The sequence below is a fragment of the Falco naumanni genome, chromosome 4 (genome assembly GCF_017639655.2).
Source record: "Falco naumanni isolate bFalNau1 chromosome 4, bFalNau1.pat, whole genome shotgun sequence".
Taxonomy (NCBI): Eukaryota; Metazoa; Chordata; class Aves; order Falconiformes; family Falconidae; genus Falco; species Falco naumanni.
In genome coordinates, this window is record NC_054057.1 from 25,821,332 (window position 1) to 25,843,110 (window position 21,779).

Genomic DNA, 21,779 nt, shown 5'->3' on the forward strand with positions numbered 1-21,779 from the left:
AGAATTTAGTATAATTAATTTTTCTTGAAGCGTTAAGTTCTGTTTCTGAAGACACAATATAAAATTTTGTATGTTAAAACCTTTTAAAACAAAAGCCAACCTGAAATAATGATTTGTCTTTGAAGACGTACCTTTTCTTTAGTAAAGAGTCACAGTATCGTGCCAGTAGCTCTGGTGATTTACTGGATGATTGAGCCATTTTTGTCACTGCATTATTATTTATAAATCGACCACAAGCCTATAAATCACAAAAGACAGTGAAATTTTGAGAGAGAAAACACTGAACAGGGAAAAAACCCCATCACCATATGCCACTATGTATACATACTTTGTCTAGCGCAGCCACAAAGCCAGCATCATTGTTGAATGCAGACATGACTAAAGCGTTGTACTTCTTATGGACATCCAACACTGTCTGTACATACATTTTGGGATCCTGCAATAAAGAGATTGGGTTTTTCAACCTGTTGACTTTCTGCTTTCCACTTTTTCCAAAATGCAGCTACTCACTGGCCTAAGCAAATTTATATGTGAAGGTCTACAGAGTATTAGAAATATTTTATAGCTTAAATAGTATCCAGACTAGTTTAGGTCCTATGTCCCCGACTGACTTACATTAGCACAAGCTCTCATTTATGGCAACCAGAGTGCAGTGTGCTACATTATACAGTACAAAAGACAACAAAACCACCTACTCGACCACGGCAAAAATTTCCAAGAAGGACATTTTCAAAGATAGCAGCTTAATTCGAATTATACCTGAGAAAGACGGACAATCATAAAATGGCAGTTCTATAGAAGAAACCCTTGAAATAAATCTCTGTAGTAAGAACATTAACAGGTATTCCCCAAAGGTACAATTCAGCACAGAGACCTCAGTCATTGTTGACAGTTCTTAAAAACTATAGCCGCTTACCCCTCGGTGGCAGCCAAGTGCCAATAAGCATCAGGTTTACAGCACCCACAGACCGAGTCCTGTGTGCAACTCCTGATCCTGCATCTCAGTACAGACGGAGTCAGAGCAGGAACAGTGAACGGCAACTAAACCAGCAGGCAGGCAGCGTAGCTACTCGACAACAGACTAAAAAGGCTGGAAGTCTTCAAGTTGGAGATCAGAGATTTGAAAGGGCGTAAGAGACCAAGGTTTACAAAATCAGGAGGATGACTGAGAAGTTGAACAATCATGAAAAGCCACGTTTTATAACTAGGGGGCACTTGATGAAAGGGATAGGAAACAAGTTAAAGACAGATAAAGAACATCTTTACACACAACCTAGTGGACTTCTGGAACTTGCTGCCACCAGAGGTTGCTGGAAGCAGATAAGATCAGCAGTTTCAAGAGTGGAATAGATAAACCCACAGATAACAGCAGACAACAGGTTCGTAAATAAAAACCGAACAGACTGGGCATGGGGGCACTCCTGTAGCATCCCTATCACAGGAATTCTGGATGCTGGCAACAAATGGTAGAAGATTGGCAGGGTTGTATCAAGATCCCAAAAACCATTTCCTGTGGCCACTGAAGACAGACAATAGACTACAAGGACCACTGACCTAATGCCATGCTGGAGATAAAGAACTGGGATTACTGAGAACCTCCCAGACAAGAAATTCAAGTAAAGGACATTCAGGAAGGCATATCTACTGATTACAAAGACTCCAAAATAAAATAAGCAAAGGCACAAAATGCAGTAATCTTCTGACTGAAGAGCAGTCACATTAATATAGTTAATGGAGTCTACAGCACAACTCACTCTGCACTAAATACTTAAAATAGGTCAGATGAGTCAAGCTGGTGTGACTATTTCTCTCCACTGACTACAGAGTAACTGAAAAGCATTTGCTCAGCTGATTATCTGTTTAGACACAGTACAGATCTATGAAATTAGACAGAATCAAGCCTACTCAAGTGTGATAGAGAGCTAACAAGGCAATAACAGTATACAGTGGTGTGAAAGATATTGAAAGAAGAGGCAAGATGGCTCCCAAGGCAAACAGCCAGAGATACTGTTATGAAAACAAAGAACAAATGTGGAAAAAAAAAGAAAAGGAACAAAAGAGAAAGATGAAGAAACAAGAAAGAGTGTCATGATCAGGAAGAGTTTTGTAAAACAGAGTCAAAAGAACTAATAAATACAAACCTCAGGCTTCCCCTCTCTCAATGATGAACTAATTCCTGGAGAAAGAAGAATTTCCCATTTTTCTGGGAAATTTTTCAACACTTAAGTACAAAGAAGCATCCCCCAGTGATCTCCACACTTGAGCGTCAACCACGGAGCACATCATGGGATTCCAAACCCAAGGGTGGCATTTAAAATGCAGCTACAGACTCCTGAACTTCATGATTCATAAAAGATCAACACTGTCAAAGTGCTACGCTACACACTTAAAACTGCAGAAGTGAACAAGACACTACACACACGTAAAACAAATTTATCTGTGCTAGAACCTGAAGTTTTTACTGTCTCCATGCAGTCATTACAAGTTACTGCTTTACTGATTGCTAGTATACAGCTATTTCAAGAATATCTGAGGCCAGTAACAGGTTAAAATGAACTCTATCAAAAATCAAAGTTAAATCCCATTTTAAATAAAATTTACCAGAATCTATATTCTATTCTAATTTTGCTTTGTGCAATGTTTCATTCTATTTTTTTCCAAGAAAAGTCATATTGCCTACAGACAAAAAGGTTAGCAAAGGGTTTAAACAACTTCATGGTGCTGAGACTCAACCCTCATCAATACAAAATTAAGTCTGAAATTACAATTATGGGAAAAAATCAAGAAAGCCAATTATATGGCTAAACACAGTGTTGCAGAAGACCCGACCTGCTCCTTATATTGTGACCTCTCTAAACATTTCAGTTACATCTTCCTCTTAAATTTCTCATGCTTCTCCAAACAGAATAAAGCCATTCACCAAAAAATTAACACCAACAGAAACGTTCTTCATACAGTCCCATCCAAGTCAGAAGTCTGTACGATGACGAAACATAATACAGGAGATAATGCTTCTTGGAACAGTGGACTTTCAGGTGTACTTGGAAGTGTAGGATGTTGCCAGCTTTCCAAGCAGCATGACATCCTGACAAAGAGCAAAAACTCAGAAGGAAAAAACCCCAAACAAAAACCCAGCAACAACAACAACGAAACCCCACCACCAGAAAATCCCCAACCAAAGCTCAAGGAGCAGTAACACAGTGATGCAACTGCTGTTTTAAGCCTACTATCAACATCTGAGAATTGCCTAGTCCTCACTAATTATATCGGAGGGAAAACACACGCAAACTGGAAATTCCACCAGGAAGCATTCACCCTCCTGTAATGTTAAACTGGCAGCAACCACACACAGACTTATTTTGATGGGATACTTGCATTTAGAGCAGCTTCTCCACATTTCTCAATTGCAGCTAGACCCTGATTATGAATGTGGGTTTCCAAAAGTTTTTTCAGTTCTCCAAGGCCATCCTGGATTCGAGATACGAGGTTATACATGCGTCCCAAGTCTGGGAAAAAAAATATTAATTAAATTACAGAAATATATTTACTTCTGAGTTCTAGTTTTTATAAATTTAAAGAGGTGCAATGATTTTAAAAACGGAGTTAAAACCCTCTTGTCCAGATTAAGTTTTGAAGTGTTACCATGAATTAGGACTGTGGTTAGTGTAACTGCTGGCCATGCTAAGAGCACAACACTCTCCGGTTGACCACTGTCTGTTAAACCTTATTCTAAACAGGACAGTTCTCAGAGATCTAACACCCCCCTGCAGCCTTTTGTATATTAACACTTCTACTTGTGGCAGCATCAGCAGCAATGGTTGGAAATTTAAGACAAAATGTTATGTTATTGATACAACTTTAGCAGATAAAAAAACATTATAAATTAAATTTCCTCCAATAAAGCAGTCAATAAAGCCATCTCTCAAAGAAAAAACCCAAAACATTTCAGTAACCAATTCCCAGTAGAAATAATTGTATCTCAAGGAAACAAAAGGTTCTGAAAATCATTACCATGGAACAAAACTAAGAAAGGTAAAACCAAATCGGACATAATTTCATGTATGTTAAAGCTTCATATTAACACCTTACCAGTTTTCAGCCAAGACTTTCCAAAATCAATTAGTCTAATATTGAAGAGGGTTTTGGTTTTATTATTCATTTTCAACAGGGCAGGTACCTTCTGAAGTAAAAACTTGAATATGGCCATAAATCAGGTACACAAACCCACTAATCACCTCTTGTAATCTTGCCCTCACTGAACAGGCACTCAAGTGAAACAGTAAACAATCACATTAGTTACTGTAAACTAAAGAGGATATTTCACCTTATTGAATCCATCTTAAGGCTGTCACCTGCATCTAGCTCTTCTGAAGTGTAAGGACTTCTCTGAAGGGCTTATGGGCAATTTATTACCACCTGAGGATTATCAGATTAATTAGAACAGCGCAATCAAGCAGCTGTATCACTACCTAACTCTGAAATACATCACACAGAGCCTGATGCCTTTAATATCAAAGCAATGACATGTCTACTCAGACCCATTTCCATATAATGCCTTCCATTCACTTAGAACTTTGGGAAGCTTAAACTTCTGGATTTGGAAAGCAAACATTTTTTTCTCTCTGGAAGCCACAATTTGCCACCTGATTGATGTTAAACTGTAATAGCAATATACAAATGCTGGAGTTTGTACCTAAAGAAAATTTCAAATAAGTTAGGAGAATAGTGCCATGCATAGAGATAATAAGCTGCTGCTAGACCTACGCAAAAATAAAGGTGCACAGGTTGGTCTATCAGGATGCCAGTATTTGATGAAATATGGAAGAGATGCTACAAAGCCTCAAGGAAGATTTACATGGTAACTCCACCTAAATCATTACAGCCTGCTTCTAATAAACGTAATTATTTTCTACAGGTATCATACTGACGTGAATAGGTAACACATGACATGTGCCCCACAACCTTTATAACTAGTTGCACAATGCAATTAAAGAGTTACAGAACACCACCAGGAGTGGCTGTAATGTGATATGGGTAACATACCTCACATGGGAGGACCTCAGACCCAATGTACTTTCCAGAGCAAAGCAGTAAAGATTTTAATAGACAGCAAGATTTTATTCTAAGTTTAGGATAGCCTAATACAGGCTATTTTAGTACATTACAAATTTGAGAGTGAACTGATTCTAGTGATTAAAGAATAAATTATTGGAAAGTCTTTAAAAGAAAAAAAAATATGTTTCTAACCTTGAGACTTCACAAAACTTAAAAAGGGCCAGGGAGCTACTGTAATTTGCACAAGTGAAGCCCAATAAGAGAAAAGCAAATATTTTGGAAAAGAAAAAAAAATCAGGCATTTTAAAATGCCTAATTAATCTCAGAAATAACCAAATGAAAGTAAAACCAAAGACATACAACAAGATTGTACCCAAGGCAGAAGTGGTACTTTCCCTTTTTTACCCCAGCAAATTTCTGGAGTCGCATCGCTATGGTAACTGACTGTATTAAAGACTCACATAACCCATGAGCTTGATAAAGTAAGGGGAAAAAAAGAAAAGCCTAGCAAGGCCGCCTGAGTCCAGAAGAATTTTGTTTCCATTACTACCATTTCTATTGTCAGAAGGCATTTATATAGTCGTTTCACTAGTCAACACTCACCTGTATCAAACTTCCTTCCAATTACAGAGTAAATACATTTATTTACAAACATAAACAACATCTGACTTAAAAACTAGTATAGGATAAAAATCTTAAATTTGAAATGGGTAACTTCTGACCTACTAATCATGTTGAATTGTCCTTTTCCATTTGAAGCATCTCTTAGTTATGAAGATCATGATTATTATAATTACTCATAGTTGCTCTTTTAAGGCTGATATATAAACAGTCATAGTCGCAATTCACAATTCACAAATGAACAGTATCATCAATAGTCACTTAATCATAGTATCTCTTAAATTCTGACACTTTCTTAAAAGCAGTACTTCAGCTACGGAGCCTTACCTTGAGTTCCTATATAGATTTAATTAATTCCCTGACTGGAAAAATAAAAAATACCATTCATCCTTATCTTCTGCACGATGCACAAGAATTATTTGGCCCTAGTTCTGACTGTTATTTTGTGCTAAGCATTAACTCCTGAAGAAACTCATAAAAAACAATGCAATTGACAACTCCTTAAAGATACCTAAAGTCTTTAATAATCTCTACTTATTTTAGAGGAACCGCTGAAGAAGTCATTATCCATGTGTTCACTAAGAAGGTACAAACTTGATCCTAGTACAAACTAGTGGCACTTAGGACTCATTTTTCACAGCTAAAATTATCTCATCAATTCATAACGTCCACTCTTTCCTTGTGCTCTGTATGCAGTTTTATGTATTTTATACACTGTATTTTAGAAGCTCCTTATTTGCTTCTATCCCTCTTTTAACATTTCCTATACATACTTCTAGATAACTTGGGTTTTAAAATTCTCGCTGTGGACTCTGAAAGATCCATGTATTAAACTGAAACAGCTGGTAAGTGTACTGGGCTGGTTTTTGTCTCGCAACTCTCATGCAAGCTTCAGCTCCTGCTGGAAGGATGGCTCAAGCACTCTCAAAACTCTTCCAGCCAGGTTGAAGAGGAATCAAAATTATGCTGTTTTGCCTTAATATTTGGTATTGGAATAGGCTTCTTGAGGCAATATCCTCAGCCATCCCAATTTAATCAAAAGCTGCTTGTCAGTCAGTTTAATGTCTATATTCTCTTTTAATCTAATTCCTGAAGAAACTGCATTGAGCTATCACCAGAATTCACATTATTCACAAATCATCAGGGAGGAGCTACAAGCCTAAACCCAATGTTTGAATCTCCTTACCTTCATTTTTGTCAGCATCCAACAAATTCTGAAATTCTGTATGAAATATCTCCAGGTGTTTTTCAATAAGTACTTGCTCACATTTTCGTGCTAACTCATCTTGTGTGCTCTCATGGAGATATACCTGAACTCTGCGCTGTTCCTCCAGAAGGCGAGCTTCAGCCTACAGAACAGAGAGATAAATATGAAACCTATATGGAAGGCAGAACAGAAATCCAACAACAGAAGTCAGATGGCTACTTAGTAAATCCATCTAGAAAACAACAATGACAACAAAGTTCAAGACTCTTATTAATGCGGTGCTATGGTTCACCTACTTAAGCAGTTATTTTCCTGGGAAATATAATACACACATGGAATGGATGTTAATGTTGATGCTAATATTATATACTGTTTCAGTGGGGGGGAGAATCACAGCAAGATTGTTCTCCCGTTACTTCTGAATAAGAAGTTTACTGATGGAACTCTGCTGTCAGAAAAAGAGAAAGCTGCTGACGTGAGGTGCTGGCAGTTCTAGCATCAGCAAGCTTTCCAGCTACAGAGGTAGTTTTAAGACAAACATGAATGTATTTCATGCTTCCACAAAACTAAAGGGCAGAAAACTACAATTTAACAGTATCCCCATGACAAATTTATTTTAATGTTCTCATCTACATTCTTACACAGAAAAACTTCCCAGTAATATACAATCATTTAAATTATACTAGCATTTAATTTGGCATATGAAATGCTACATATGCGTATCTTCCCAGCAAACCAAAATTCTAAATGTCACTCCAGGAACAGTACTTAAGCCAAAATGCAAAACTGAAGTTGTTTATATAACAATTACCTCTATTTTGTTTGCAAAAGTGTTAAAAGACTCACTTTACAAGCCATCTGTAATTGCAGTACATTATTACGGATAAAGTGCGTATGTCCTCTTTTCAGTCCAAAGTATTTAAATTAATGTCACCAAGAGAAGGAAATTAAGTTAATGCATTTTCCTAGTATTTCAGAATACTGGCTAAGCATGAAAGATCATATTATGGACAACACCACCACCACCTCCCAACCCAACCCAATTTCACTGCAAGTGCACTGTATCATACACAGATGGCTTTAAATAATCTCTGCCACTGTTAGCATCACTGATTTCTGTAATAATTCTGCACTCAGCTCTTTTGAAATGGTCGTGGATTACTGTCTCCTACAGTTAAACCACTACAGGTCACAATATGGGAAACAAAATCAACAGTTTGGGAAGGTATATATGTTCATGCTTCAGAGTACTGTCCGGTTTCTCACCAGTAAGGAATAACAACTGACTGCCTTAATGACAGCAAACAGCAGCAAATCTTCCTGATGAATGCTGGAAACTGGGATCAGACCAGTAAGATTCCTTATCTGTCATTTAACCAGTTCTGTATTTCTGGAGCCCAGGAAATTCTGCCACTTCTAATGCTGCATCTTAAAATATCCTTAGACCTTCACTTTCCATGTTAGCAGTTAGCTCTCACTTTGAGCCCCTCTATGAAAAAAAACATCAACTCTGACTTCAAATTTGTTTAGATTCTCCCATTTTTTGTGTTCTTATAATGCCATTCTCCTTTTACAGGCATATTTCAGAAACAACGGAAGAATAACTGGTTCACACAACAGTATCTTTGGCTGTTTTAACTATAAAGATCAAAAGTTCAATTTGAGACTTTATTTCAAGGGACAGTCTTTAAGAAATACTGACCTTTTTCCCTACAGCACATCAGGCCATGCCAGCTTTACTCATGCGTTCTGGCCTGAGAAGAAAAATTCACAATCCTTCTAAACTCAGTACATCTGCCTGTAGAACTACATACACATATCGTAATTCTAACTCAGATTTCATAGAGTATTCCACATGAAACAAATACAATTTTACTACGCCACAGTAATGCTGATGTCATGCTGGTGCACACTAAGGTACTCCAACATTTTTTTTTGTTTTAATTTGCAATGCCGTTTATCCCCAATTAGAACTCGGCGCTTCAGTGAGAAAGTCAAGTAAGCATACTAACAGCAGATTACTTAGTTCATAGTTCATACTTCTAACAGATGACTTTTAAGACCTTCTTACTGCTAGTATGCCATGTGACTGCTGGACAGCTGGCAGCTTTTCAAATTGGTCTCATTTAAGGTGTTTCATACCAGAAAAGAACCCTAATTCTAGCAATATGTGAGCAATAATTATGGGGAGATGCCTGCCCATTTCCAGGCATTTCAGTAGCATGCAAGATTACAATACCCAAACTGAAAAAAATAATTAAGTTTACAAAACTGCCTTGTCATGTTTAAGTAAAAAATGTTAAGAATTCCTTGTGTATAACAAAGTAAGATAAAACTGAAGGACAAACCTTTCTCAAATTTAAATTAACAGTTCTGAAAACTTGCACGACCTCTCTTGACCTCTCCAGCAGAGCATGCAGTCTAGAGATCAATTTGTCCCAGCGAACTGTCTTGTAGCTTCAGTTCATGTTTCCCCTTTCTGTTAAGTCATATCCCTTAATTTGTATCATTTTGCAAGCTTTGATCATATTTACTGTAGAGTCTAACACACATCCTTTACAGTTTCATCAGTTAAATCCCAGGAAATGTGTAGTAAAAACAAATGTCTTGTTCAGTTTGATTTCAGTGTACGCACATTATCTGTAAGGAGATGCCAAGCCAGCCCGAATAGCTTGTATACATCTCTAGTGTATTAATTTGAGCAGAGACTTAAGGCTGCACACTTTCTTGCTGAAAATTTTCCCTGCCTTATGCTAGCTTTATATGTGTTTTCAGCTTCAACACCAGTTTCAAGCAAAGTGAGTTGCTCTTTTGTGGATTTTTGAAACCTTGGAGATTGTTTGGGGTACTAATAAGTTTTTTCTACTTGCCACTAATCTCTAGTTCTTGAAATAGCAATGACCTTCAGAGAGCTCTTTACTGCCCTGTACCGAGAAAGGCTAGATCAGGCAGTCATTCAAGTTATGAATGACTAAAATTCCCTTATTCTGTTTTTATATATATATTAGGGTGAAAGTAAAGAAAAGAAATTGGAAAGGAAGTAGCAAAAATCATGAATTCAACAACAGAAAAGGAAATATAGAACGGTGTGGGAACTGCTGGGCTATCCCAATGCACCAAAAGCAGGATTCATTTTACTGTGTTATTTCTAGGACTTACACACACACACACTTTCTGGGGTGGGGGGTGGAGGGTAAATCATTGACTTTAATGCCAAGACTCAGACAGGAGGTGTTCTGTGGCAAAACTGTTTATTTTACTGCAAAAATCTTTACCGGACATCCAGGGAGGTGGGATGCTATTTATGGGCTCTGATAGGGGATATACATTTATTTTTGAGAGAGTAACAAAACCTTAAACAAATCTCATTTACCATAAGGTTGTACAATTCCACTGATTAGTTACACAAAAGAAACACAAAGATACTGCAGGGAGGGATGTCTATCTACATATCACATACTCAAAAAGCTCTTTTTTAAAAAAAAAAAAAAAGAAACTGAAAATGAAAAAACAACCAGCAATTCAGGAACAGTCAGGAAATGTGCTGAGAAAAATATACAAAGCAGCACTTGTCCAAGATGGAAGATGACCTATCTATTTCACATTCAGTAAGACTGACCCAATAACTAGGCTAGAAATAGTCAATGTTTATCCAGCTTGCTCTTAATTGCCCTTTCTGGAATCCCCCAAACCAGAGACTATTTAAGAATTTAAATCTCGCCTCTGCCGATCAGAAGTATTGTGTAGGGTTCATTACATTAAAATATTCTGAGAGAATTAAAGCTAATTAACGATCTACTTCCTTGGCCAGGAAGGTATTTCAGTAAATGTGTCAACACACAATTCCTTGTATAGGAACAACAAACCCGTAGGTCTAAAGCAGAATGACTATTTTGGTGTCTTGAAGTAAAAAAAAAAAAAAATAAATTCTGAATTTATTTCTCCTCCATTTTGCCCATTAAGAAAGTTTCAAACTTTCACTGTACTTACTGATATACACGAAAGAGACAAACTTCAGATCAGATAAACATAAAAGTACATTACCACAGGGAAAAAGAGCTGTTTCTGTAAAATACTCAGCAATTTAAGTAATTGATAACAAACCCCAAGAATTTGTATTACTTTACCGCTACAAAAATCTGTATCCAGAAAATACTCACAAAGCTTGTTAAATAACTTACCTTCTTCATGTACTCTGTGACTGGGTTCTGTTGCAAAAATTCAGTACTTTCTCGTGTATAAAATCTCTCTGTGTCAGCAAGAAACTGAGATTCAAAGGATTCTTTATAGACAGTTAGTGTAGGTCCTTTTGCAAATGCATCATCTTCATTCAGCCCCAGCTCCACTACAAAAAAAAGAGCAAGTAATGACAAAATTGTCTTTTATGAAGTGGTCACTTGCAAATGAACAGGTACCCTTCATAGTCTTAACTTACATGAAGTTAATCAATTGGGACAGTATCGGCACCGGTTTTTAAAAGTATACATTTACTTTGCATTTTAAAAATAAGCAGCATAAGACATCACTCACATCAACTGCACTTTCTGATACTTCACTAAATGGGTGACAGGATTCAGAAAACTTCACTATTCCAAAGGCTAGTTTAAATTCCCCTTCTATCTTTTGCTCTTAAGAGTTCCAAAATACATGCAATTACCTTTTTATTAATGACACTGGCCATTAATCTGCATGGCAAAACTCTCAATTTCGTGCAAATAGGAAAAAACAATCCCCCTACACTTTGTCAACTCCTATGCTTCCCCCTTCCAGATTTAGCTCCTAAATAACTGATTTGTAAACAATGAACACTTGTCTATCAGTTGCACTTTCAAGCTTTACAAAGATGATGTAATCAACTGTAATTGTGTCCAGTGTCTCTACAAATATGAAGTTAAACAATATATAACTATTTATTTTACTGTAAAAATCTTTACTGGACATCCAAGGAGGTGGAATGCTACCTCTGGGCTCTGATAGGGTATATATATTTATTTTTAAGAGAGTAATAAAACCTTAAGCAAATCTCATTTACCATAAGATTGTACAACTCCACTGATCAGCCTTGTATTGATAGTTTCACCATTTCTTTCCTTTTCAATCAACTTCAACACAGCATTTGTTACCTTAGGAAACAGGGATTAAAAGTCAAGCACAGAGAAAACAGTTGGTAGTTCAAGCACAGTATTTAATCAGAAATCTATTCTTATGTTCCAGACAAGTCAAGCCCCTTGAGAACAAAACTTAAGGACACCTCAACATATAAAATTCCTACAGACATCACAGACTATGCTACACCTTGAAGTTCTACAACATAATTACAGTCCGCTTACTGGTGAGCTGTAAAAAGGTATGAAAGTGCTTGGTTGTTTTTGTTTTGGTTTTGATTTTAAATTCAAAAAGCACCTTCTAAACCAAGTTTCTGTTTGTTTTATAACTGAAATACAAGAAAACTGTGCAGTAAGAGCTGAACTAACTGCCTGTACTTTACACAAACAAAGCTATCAGCTTATGCTGATAAATAATGTGTTGCAACTATTGTCCCTCTAAACTGAAATCTAGCTAGTATTTTCATAATATGATACAGTCTTTTCATCATGAAGTACTGGTAAGTAAGAGTTAAATCCACATACATAAATATAATTTTGTCTTGTAATGGAACGTATTGTTTTTCATCATGTTGATTCACTAATTAAAAGTATTTGGTTGATGTGAATCTCCCAGGCGTCGGTGTAAATGTAACGAGTCACAGTAACGCTACAAGAGACCAAACCCCAGGCCTGTGACTACCTGTGCTCATCACCCAACCTGACTCTGAAACCTTCGGACCTGGCTGTTGGCCTGTACTCCTGCCTAGCCTGCGAACAGCTGAAGTTGTTACTTGTTTTAAGATGAGCCCCCTTAGCTTTTTTTTTAAAAAACAGAGCCAAGGGTCCTCTCAGCAAAGAGGTAACAGAGCAGTCTTGGTATCAAGGTTCAACCACACCCAGAGACGAAGTACTTATCTTTTCACATCACAAAGGAGAAGCCAAAGGCTCCCTTTTATTTTCTGGGTCCGTCCCTGCCCCCATCCTCCAAATTCTCCTTGGAACAGTTACTTACAATATAGAAAATCAACCTTATAAAATAACACTATAGTTTAACATATATATATACCTGCTTATTTAATGGCCTGAATAAGCAGTCTCTCCAGGTCACCAAGGCAAGCTAGAAGCAAAGGAAGGGAAATAAAAGACGGAATAAAGAAAAGATGTACATATATACACACACACACACACACACGCATGCAGGATAACCCCTTCAGGAAAGCTGATAAAAGTATACTAAATAGCCAGATTTTTTTAAATTACTGTATTTTGGCACACACATTTCTCATGCAACAAGACTGTTTCACAATAAAATTACCATGTGCTTTATTGCTATCTCTACCCCTTCCCGACAGTGATCCACGGCCAACTCTGAAAACTGACAAACTCTGCAACTTTGACAACATACAACCTTTTTAGTGATTTTCAGGCTGACACAATCCCTTAGGATTAGGCTAGTGAAGTTAAGCAGGAGGGAAGTAAGGATACCAACTGCTTTTCTACCATATGCAAAGTTATTTTAATGAAGCAGTAAAATAACACACCACAGCCAGGACAATGATCATCCTTTAAAAAAGAAGTGCTTTTAGTTATCTGAGATACAGATCTTCTGCTATGTTCTTCCCTTGTTTACATAATTTCACATTACAAAAAAATTATCAAGATCACATATCAATCTTCCAGAACGGTACCAAAATAACTTCTATTACAAACCAAATGTTGACTGAATCTTAGCAGCTTGGATGCTAAAAAATTTGTAGAGCTGTATTGAAGTCAACAGAAAAAAAATGCAATTTACTGCTCCATTCTGTATTTGAAATGACTGAATTCTAAGTGAAACAACAAGGCCACCCTGATGCACACAGATAACGGTATAAGCAGCAAATATTCAGAACCAGCCAACCCCTGACAATCTAATACCGGTAGTCCCAGTATGTACATGGCAGACTGAACATCTCACAGGTTCAGACCTGTGGAATTTTTACAAATATACTGGGATGGGAGTGGGGAAAGAGGGTAGCTTTCCACTTTGCCCACTTCTTCAAAACTTCTATGAACTTCCTACAAGTTTCAAGGAGCAATCTGCAGGATGATAATGCAAATGTGACAGATGGAACGGATAAATCACTCACTTCAAAAAGCTACTTACTGAATAAATTTCATATATTCCTTTACGACCTTCATCGCACTCACGACGAACCCAATGTCGATTGAGGTAGGCACATATCCCATTCAATACTTTGCTTGAAAACCTATAATCTTCCCACTGTTGAGTGTAGAATTTCAGCACACTCTCATCCATCAAATCCTCACCATCCTGAAATAACAAGTTTGTCAGTACTGTTGGGTAATTTTAAGGTACCACCAAGATACGTAAGGTTGTACAAATAGTGTAATAAATCTATACTATGAATATATATATAGGAAACATAGGGCTAAGACATTTCCTTCTGCATTAATAAAGTCCAAGGCCAGTATGAGATTTAGAAATTAAGACACTGGTAAAAAAAATGCATAGCACAGACAAAGCTCCAGAAGACATTCTGGTCCCTCCTGCGGGAGGGAGCAAGATGGCCCCACGTTAGAAACACCGACACTGATAAGCACGCTAGGTGAAACATACCAGTACAATAGTAAAGCATTCAGAGTGACAAATCTTTCCAAACTGGAACACTACAGCCTGAATGGACGAGGGAATAAAACCAGGCGTGCATTCCAGGTAAGACCTCAGCCACTTCTATGCAGCTTCAGAAATTAATTACACAATAGACTTGGAAAGACACCAAAAATTCTTTTATTATTGCTCAGAACTAAAATCCCAAAAGTTCTCAGCATGATTCCTTTCAAAAAATAACTAGGATCCACTCTCCTACAAAGCAGCCCAACATCAAGCTGTAGTAGTAGTTTATTAAATTAAATTAATGGCTGCCGCCATCAGGCATTTTCAACATTACCAGTGACCATTTTTTTTTCAGCATTACTAATATGCTGGCTAATGGGTTAGAAATTCCAGCTGTTCTTGTTCAAGATACAGAACAGCTTAAGATGGCATGTAACATTACTGCTATAAAACACAGGACTGCCATTTTGCCTTGAAGAGGAAAAGCAGCTCACAGGTACACTTAGCACCTGACCAATGCCCAAGGTAAAGCCTACAACACATTTTAATGGCTAATAGAGACCAAAGCAAATTTTAGCGTCATTCAATTTACTTCCAGTGGCTGCATACACCTCTAGGTTTGCTGATACAAGCTCTTCTCAACCCACATTACTGCTACACATGCAGACTGATCTAATGTGCCATCTTACCTTAAGGAGATTTGTCAAGTAGTTCTTCAGAAATTCTTTTAGCCGTTTGTACAATTCCAAGCCAACAAACTGAGCACCTCCGGGTGTCTGGCCCTTTTTCGATTTAGAAGGAGGTACTCCAGCTCCCCGTGCTTGATTAGACTGGTGTACACTAGTACAGTAGTTATAAACATGACTGACGGGAAAGTTAAGGAATACGTATGTGCCAGCATGAGACGTTGAAAATACAATGAAAACCAATGTTAATTTCAATAAGCTCTTTTTATATGACTATAAATTACTTAAACATAATACATTACAAGATGCATTGGCCCACATAAAATCAAACCAAACCTCAGAAAATTAAGTAATTTTCAGCAGAATTATCTGCAACAGAAATGCATCTGACTGCTGAGTGCACTGCAAATACTGAGACCAACATTTACTTAACACAACGACCAAGAAAACAAAGCAATGGAACTTGCTATTAAAGGTTTTTTTCAAGGTTTAAAAGTTATTTATTTGTTGTATTATACTGGCCTTCTACAAATACAGAAGCTTTCATTCAAACAGGAAGAAATTTCAACACTAGCCTCAAGCAACGTTCAGTAGTTGAAAACACAGAGGATAACATTTTTGCATTCTTTTGAAGACAATCCTTTATAAAGATTTGGCCATTTAACACTGGCAGATGGGACAAACCTAGAAAGCAGTAATGGCGAGAGACACACACACACACTCAAACGCACACTGTAAGATGAGATTCACCAAAACCCAGTTTTCAGCTATAAGTACAAACCCAACATTTAAGCATGTCGTAGTAATGATTTTTCCTCTCATACTAATACAGCCTGGAAGACTTGCTGCAACTGTTAACATTTCAAGAAAACATTCTGTCTTCTGATCTAAAACATTCATATATATTCAGAATTCTTCCAAACTAATAAGTGGAAGTCACATTGCTCAAAACACTTCAAATAAGAAAGCATCCTGAAAGAAACTGCACTCCACAAACAAAGAAAAACTAGCTTGGCAGCACTCAAATTCAACTTGATGAGGACTCAGATTGACAACAAAAATTACCCTAATTACACAACAAATGATCAGCCAACAAGAGTGAAGCTTCTGAGCACTCACCTTTCTACTGATAGTAGAGGGCAAGCTTTTCAGTCACATCCCTTGTTAGAGAACATCACATTAAGCAATCCAGAAGGTCTAATTTGGTTTTAACTAATAGGCAAAGCTTTAACTACTAGACAGGCTTCCTCCACAGTATGCCATGTATTAGGAAATTAATATGTTGCTGAGATTTGCCTTTTATCTTTCCCTTCAGAAAGGCCAGCACAATATAATGGAAGACATCAGCACAATTAAATACCAAGGGAATTATAAACCCCAAATGTATGATGCATTACAGTCATCATGAACAGACTTGCTTCCAGTATTTAAACATTACAGCTCAAGCAGAAAAATCTCTTAAAATATCCAGTTAACTCCCTTGCAATTACTTTAAAAAGATCTTCACAGACAAATCATATCCTTAAATCCAGTTTAAGGGCCAGAGCATCTTGCAAGCCACCAGGAACAAAACTCAGATCTTTGCATCAAACTGAAAGGAAAGCCTGCTTACGGTCTATACTCTTGTACTTCTTCAGAAAGTCACTGCGTTCAGTCCAAGAGTCATACTCGTTGCCTGAGATTAACCCTTTTTGAAAACATAGAGCACATGTTTATTTCTTACTTGTTACCTCATCCAGGTGCCAAATAACTAGATTTCCCATGGTATCAACCAATAACATAAAACCTTCATTTGAGCTTAGCAACTGACCTTGTATCAGCCTCTTATCTCTATCAGCCACTTATTTCCTGGACATTAATGATTTCTTCCAGCTCCTAGTCAATTGTTTGTTCAACTTTCCTGGCACTGTTGCTACTTCTACCATCTATGCTTTGATTTCAGAATTCCCTGTTCAAGTGAGGAATGCCACACAGCATCAACACTTTTTCTCTAGATATGCAACTTACATCCCTTTCACATACAAGAAAAGCAGGGTATATGTCACTGTTTAACTTTACAATAGTTAATATAAGGTCCTCTGAATTGTGTATGGGAAGTCTCTCCATCACGATTCAAGGACTTTAGGGCTGATTCAGAAATACCCAGTTGACAGTCTTGCCTCCTTCCCCTAACTCCTATCCCAAGTGGCTTTAAGCAAGCCTAAAAATACAAGGACTGCCCAGATGATGGGTAACTCTTGCAGTTTTTGTGAATACTGCTTGATGAAAATATTCTTTCCGTTCTTCTCCAAGAATAATCACAACAGCCTTCAGAAAAATAGAAGACCAAGGTTAGAAGACACAAGCCTTTTTCTAACCCCATACATTTTACTATTAAACCCAGAATTCCTTGTAAAGTAAACACTGAAAGAAACAGAGACCTTTTGCCCCTGCCTGACAGCAGTCAGCTCAGAGCTGGAAGAAAAATATACCAGTAATACCCATATAACTGTTACTTTGGCTGGAGTCTTGCTAGCCAAAGTGTGTAAGACAGCATTTTTTAAAGGCTCTAGTTTAGTTGTTCTATGCAAAACAAGTTTGCCTGTGCAGAAGGCAGCTTGCAAGTGCAAATAACTCTTTGACATATTATACATGAAAGAATGCTCTCTCACACTTTGTTTACAATCTGTGTCCCCATCTGCTAAAGCCAACCACTGACAGAAAGACTGACATATTCAAAACAAAATCAGCCTCATGCTGCTTGCAACGAACTACATGACAGTCCATCTCAGAATCACAAGGGGAACGCTATGAAAAGAATTCTTGGTTGCAGAAAGCAAACAAATCCCCTCCACTGCTTTGTATGCTGGAAGTCATATACATATCCAAACAGCTATTAGGGACCGTTTCTGTGGGTGTTTGCACAATTGTGCATAGCAATTCTCATACTATAACAAGCAGCGAAGTTAATTCCTCAATAGAATAGTTTGCACTGCAGTGAAGCTGTGCTGCTCCCCAAGCTTCTGGCTGCTGAACTTCAGATTTAGCCCAGCGAACAGACAAACCATCTACAGGAGGCACAGATCAACATCAATCTCCTCTAACTTCTACACCTTCCTTACCGTAAAGGAGAAATTACATTTATGTATTTAAATTAAAATTTGAGGTATAAAGCTTATATATTGATTCAGCATTGCGCTGTTTAAGATGAATAATAATAAAAAAAAATCTTTCTTGGAACTTTATTTTCTGAAACTCTTCAAAAAGGGATACAAGAAGCAGCCGAAGACTAATTACTTTGACCACCTTTGTCTTCAACATAATTTACACTATGTGACAACCTTGACTCAGTTTCTACAGTGCAAACGGAAAAAAACAGTAATTCCCATGTTGCCACACCGTAATGAATCCATGGCCTTGGAGGAGATCCTGACACACAACTGGATTTCCAGTATAATGGGAGTTCATGCAGGCAACTGGTGATGTGACTAGGGAAGTGATGGCCACCACAACTAAGTGTTGTCACTGTTCCCAGGTCCTTTGCTGAGGATATCTGAATTTCTGTGTCCACAAGGCAGAAGTGAAACAGGCTTTCAGCAGTGCTGCATATACTTTTTCAGCAAGTACGCCCTCAAAATACAAGTTTGAGCACACCAGTCACCTCTAATCTACTCTCCACCCCAGAAAAGTACCAAAATACTCCATACAGCATTTTTTTTCCCCTCCAAAAGCAACTGCAAACAGAAATTAAGCGAGACTATCAGTTCTGCAATTCAACACACAACAGGAAAACACTCAGATTTTACACTGACGGGTACAAATTACTCAGTTTCACATGAGTCTCCTGATCTTAAATTTTTTAATAAAGAAAACAGTTCTGCTGAGGTATTAACTGATTCCCCTTTCAGCAGCACAGCTAGGTGCCCACAGTTTTTCCAATTTGCTACAAGAAATTAACATACTGCACCAAGTCTGTATGAGGAACAGGTACGTAAAATTAAAAGGAACTGAAAGAGAAGCAGAATTTAATACAATGTAGCACAAAACCATAGGGCAGAGAGAAATGACAACAAAGCTTTTGAGAAGCAGGAAGCACACCAAAACAGCTGAACAACTCCCTAACCAGATCTTCTCTCTCATTACTTCTAGTCTCTTTATAATAAAGATCCGTTTTAGGCATAAATTTGCTATTGCAGATCTTACTCAGTAATTAACTCTCTCTTAAGTGCTCTGTCACTTCAACAGCTGGCCTACAGGAACAAAGTGAGATTAGTTCCACTTTTGTCAAAAATCTGTATTTCCTAGATTACACCAAAGGCATGCAAGAACAACATATAGAAATTTACTGAAAATACTGACAGGAAAACTGCTAGGAAGGATCATGGAAGTTTTGTATTCTTGTAAAACCACTTCTAATACAAACAATACAGCCTTACCATATTTACTAAAGAACAGCTTTACATATTTTCTTCAAAATTATTAAAAACACTTCAACTCCTGTTGAAATTCAGAAGATTAGGCTGTGCAAACCTCACAAAACCTCAGGCATGCCACTATAGAAGTGGACATGCCTATGTGACTTTAACATTTCATAAGCTAAACAGATGAAGGAATTTTGCACAAGTTTTTGAAATTATAAGGTTGCCAAAAAGAAGTAACAAGTGGTTTAAACACCCACTTCAGCTTTGCTAGGAGCAGCGGTAAAACAAAAACCCCCGAACCCTTCACTCCTTTCAGGGAGGTAACAGCAAGAGCCTATTTTAAGTATATTCAGTTTGTCATCCAGTAAGGAAGGGTTACCTCGACAAAGCAGTTCAGAGAAAACGAAAAACCCAAAATTAAGACCTTGTCCCCAGCCCCACACATTCTCCATTTGTCTTTCAATACACTTTATCCTAAGATCAATTACACATGTAAGTCTTTAGATTAGATATAATTGCACGGTTAACCCATCACCATTCTAGTGGGGGAAGGACTGAGGCAGAGACTGAAGGAGCTATTGCAGCAGCAGCCACACAGCTGCTATGAAAATCCAGCCATAACTGAGCTCAGACACGTTTCTACAAGTCTGAGATGGGAGAAACTTCCAGCAAAAGCTATCTGAAGACTAACAGGTAACTTCTTGTTTTCCTCTTCCTAGCATAAACTCCAAAGAACCACAGAGAAGCACTGAGTTACAAGGAAAAAAACAAATTTTCAAAGCCAAACACATATACACAGCATACAGTCTTTATGCTGGGAAGTATAAGAACTACTATAACTAAGGTTGCTTTAAAGTTTAAATTTCTTTGCATTGACAGAGGTTGGTTTTGTATAGAATACTCTTGGTTACTATAAAAAGCAAGTAGAACAGCAAGCAATCACTGTGGCAAAGAACATTAAAAAAGGAACCAATCATACTAATATAAACATTCTGCACTTCTTTCAAACAGAAGCAATGATTTTTATAAATATACACAAAACCATACAATTATACCTACCTTTCCACACAAGGAAAAGTGTATTACGTACCCTTCGAAGACGTAAACAAATACATTTACTTCTACCTTTGCACTCCACACAAACACTACATGACACATGGGAAACACTATGAAATATATTGAATATAAGCAGGATTAATACTAGCAGATAGTGGAGGCTACTTTCATGTGTTCAGAGCAACCTTAAACAGCTGGACTTAAAAGTGAAAGATGGCTTAGAGTGACAGAACCTCAAGAGAAAGTGGAACAGTTTCTGAGGTTTAAAAAATGCATGCCCTAACACCCCATTATCTTTTCTGTACAGGAAAAGCATAATAATCTGTTCCGGGGCTGTGTGTGTAAAAAGACCAAAAAGCCAAAAAAACCATACCATGCTGCCTAGTAACAACAGATTCATGGGATTGGAAAACAGAAGATTCTCAGAGTTTTAATATACATCTGCTAAGCTAAAATCCTACTAAAAAACAGGAATTCCAGTGAAAGCCACTAGGACAAGGACTGCAGTAGAAGCAACTTTTACAACTACAGAAGACCGTGGCAAATGGATGCCAAGAGAAAGGCTTCATGGTTTCCCTTGAGTAACATATACTACTGGTGCTGAATCTACCCACGGGCAGAAAAATGTTCAATGTATTTATACATTCTATTTTATGAACAGAAAAATTATCCCGAGTCATCTGGTATTTTTAAATGTAAGCATACTACTCTTAATTATTTAATGTTTAACACAGTCTTTCCTTTACCACTTGCTAATATCTGAGGAAAAAAAATCCCAGATTATAAAACTGATTACAGTAAACTTTTGTGATTTATACTTACTTATATTTACCAATGGATAATCAGTAATTATCACTTCATTAAAATAAGTTAACAAAATTTAATCACAATAAGAAAATTCAGAAACAAAGGAAAGATTTTTCATAAAACAATGAAATGTGACAGAACAACCTAACCTTACTTTAAAATACTTTAAACAATTGAAAATAATTACTGTGGCTAATAAGGGAACAATAATGTAAGAAACATTTGCAGAATCCAATTTACAGG

At 37.2% G+C, this 21,779-nt stretch overlaps 1 protein-coding gene across 1 annotated transcript in view; it reads right to left on the minus strand.

Moving 5' to 3' along the window:
• CUL1 (cullin 1) overlaps window positions 1-21,779 on the minus strand; it is a 53,807-nt gene that overhangs the window by 11,109 nt on the left and 20,919 nt on the right. The window contains exons 3-11 of the mRNA XM_040590877.1: window positions 15,277-15,451; window positions 14,117-14,284; window positions 13,037-13,087; window positions 11,916-12,006; window positions 11,065-11,228; window positions 6,863-7,025; window positions 3,376-3,506; window positions 329-436; window positions 132-238 (exon numbers count right to left, since the gene is read on the minus strand). Of these exons, the coding sequence (XP_040446811.1) occupies window positions 132-238; window positions 329-436; window positions 3,376-3,506; window positions 6,863-7,025; window positions 11,065-11,228; window positions 11,916-12,006; window positions 13,037-13,087; window positions 14,117-14,284; window positions 15,277-15,451 (1,158 nt within the window). The remainder of the gene's footprint in view (window positions 1-131; window positions 239-328; window positions 437-3,375; window positions 3,507-6,862; window positions 7,026-11,064; window positions 11,229-11,915; window positions 12,007-13,036; window positions 13,088-14,116; window positions 14,285-15,276; window positions 15,452-21,779) is intronic.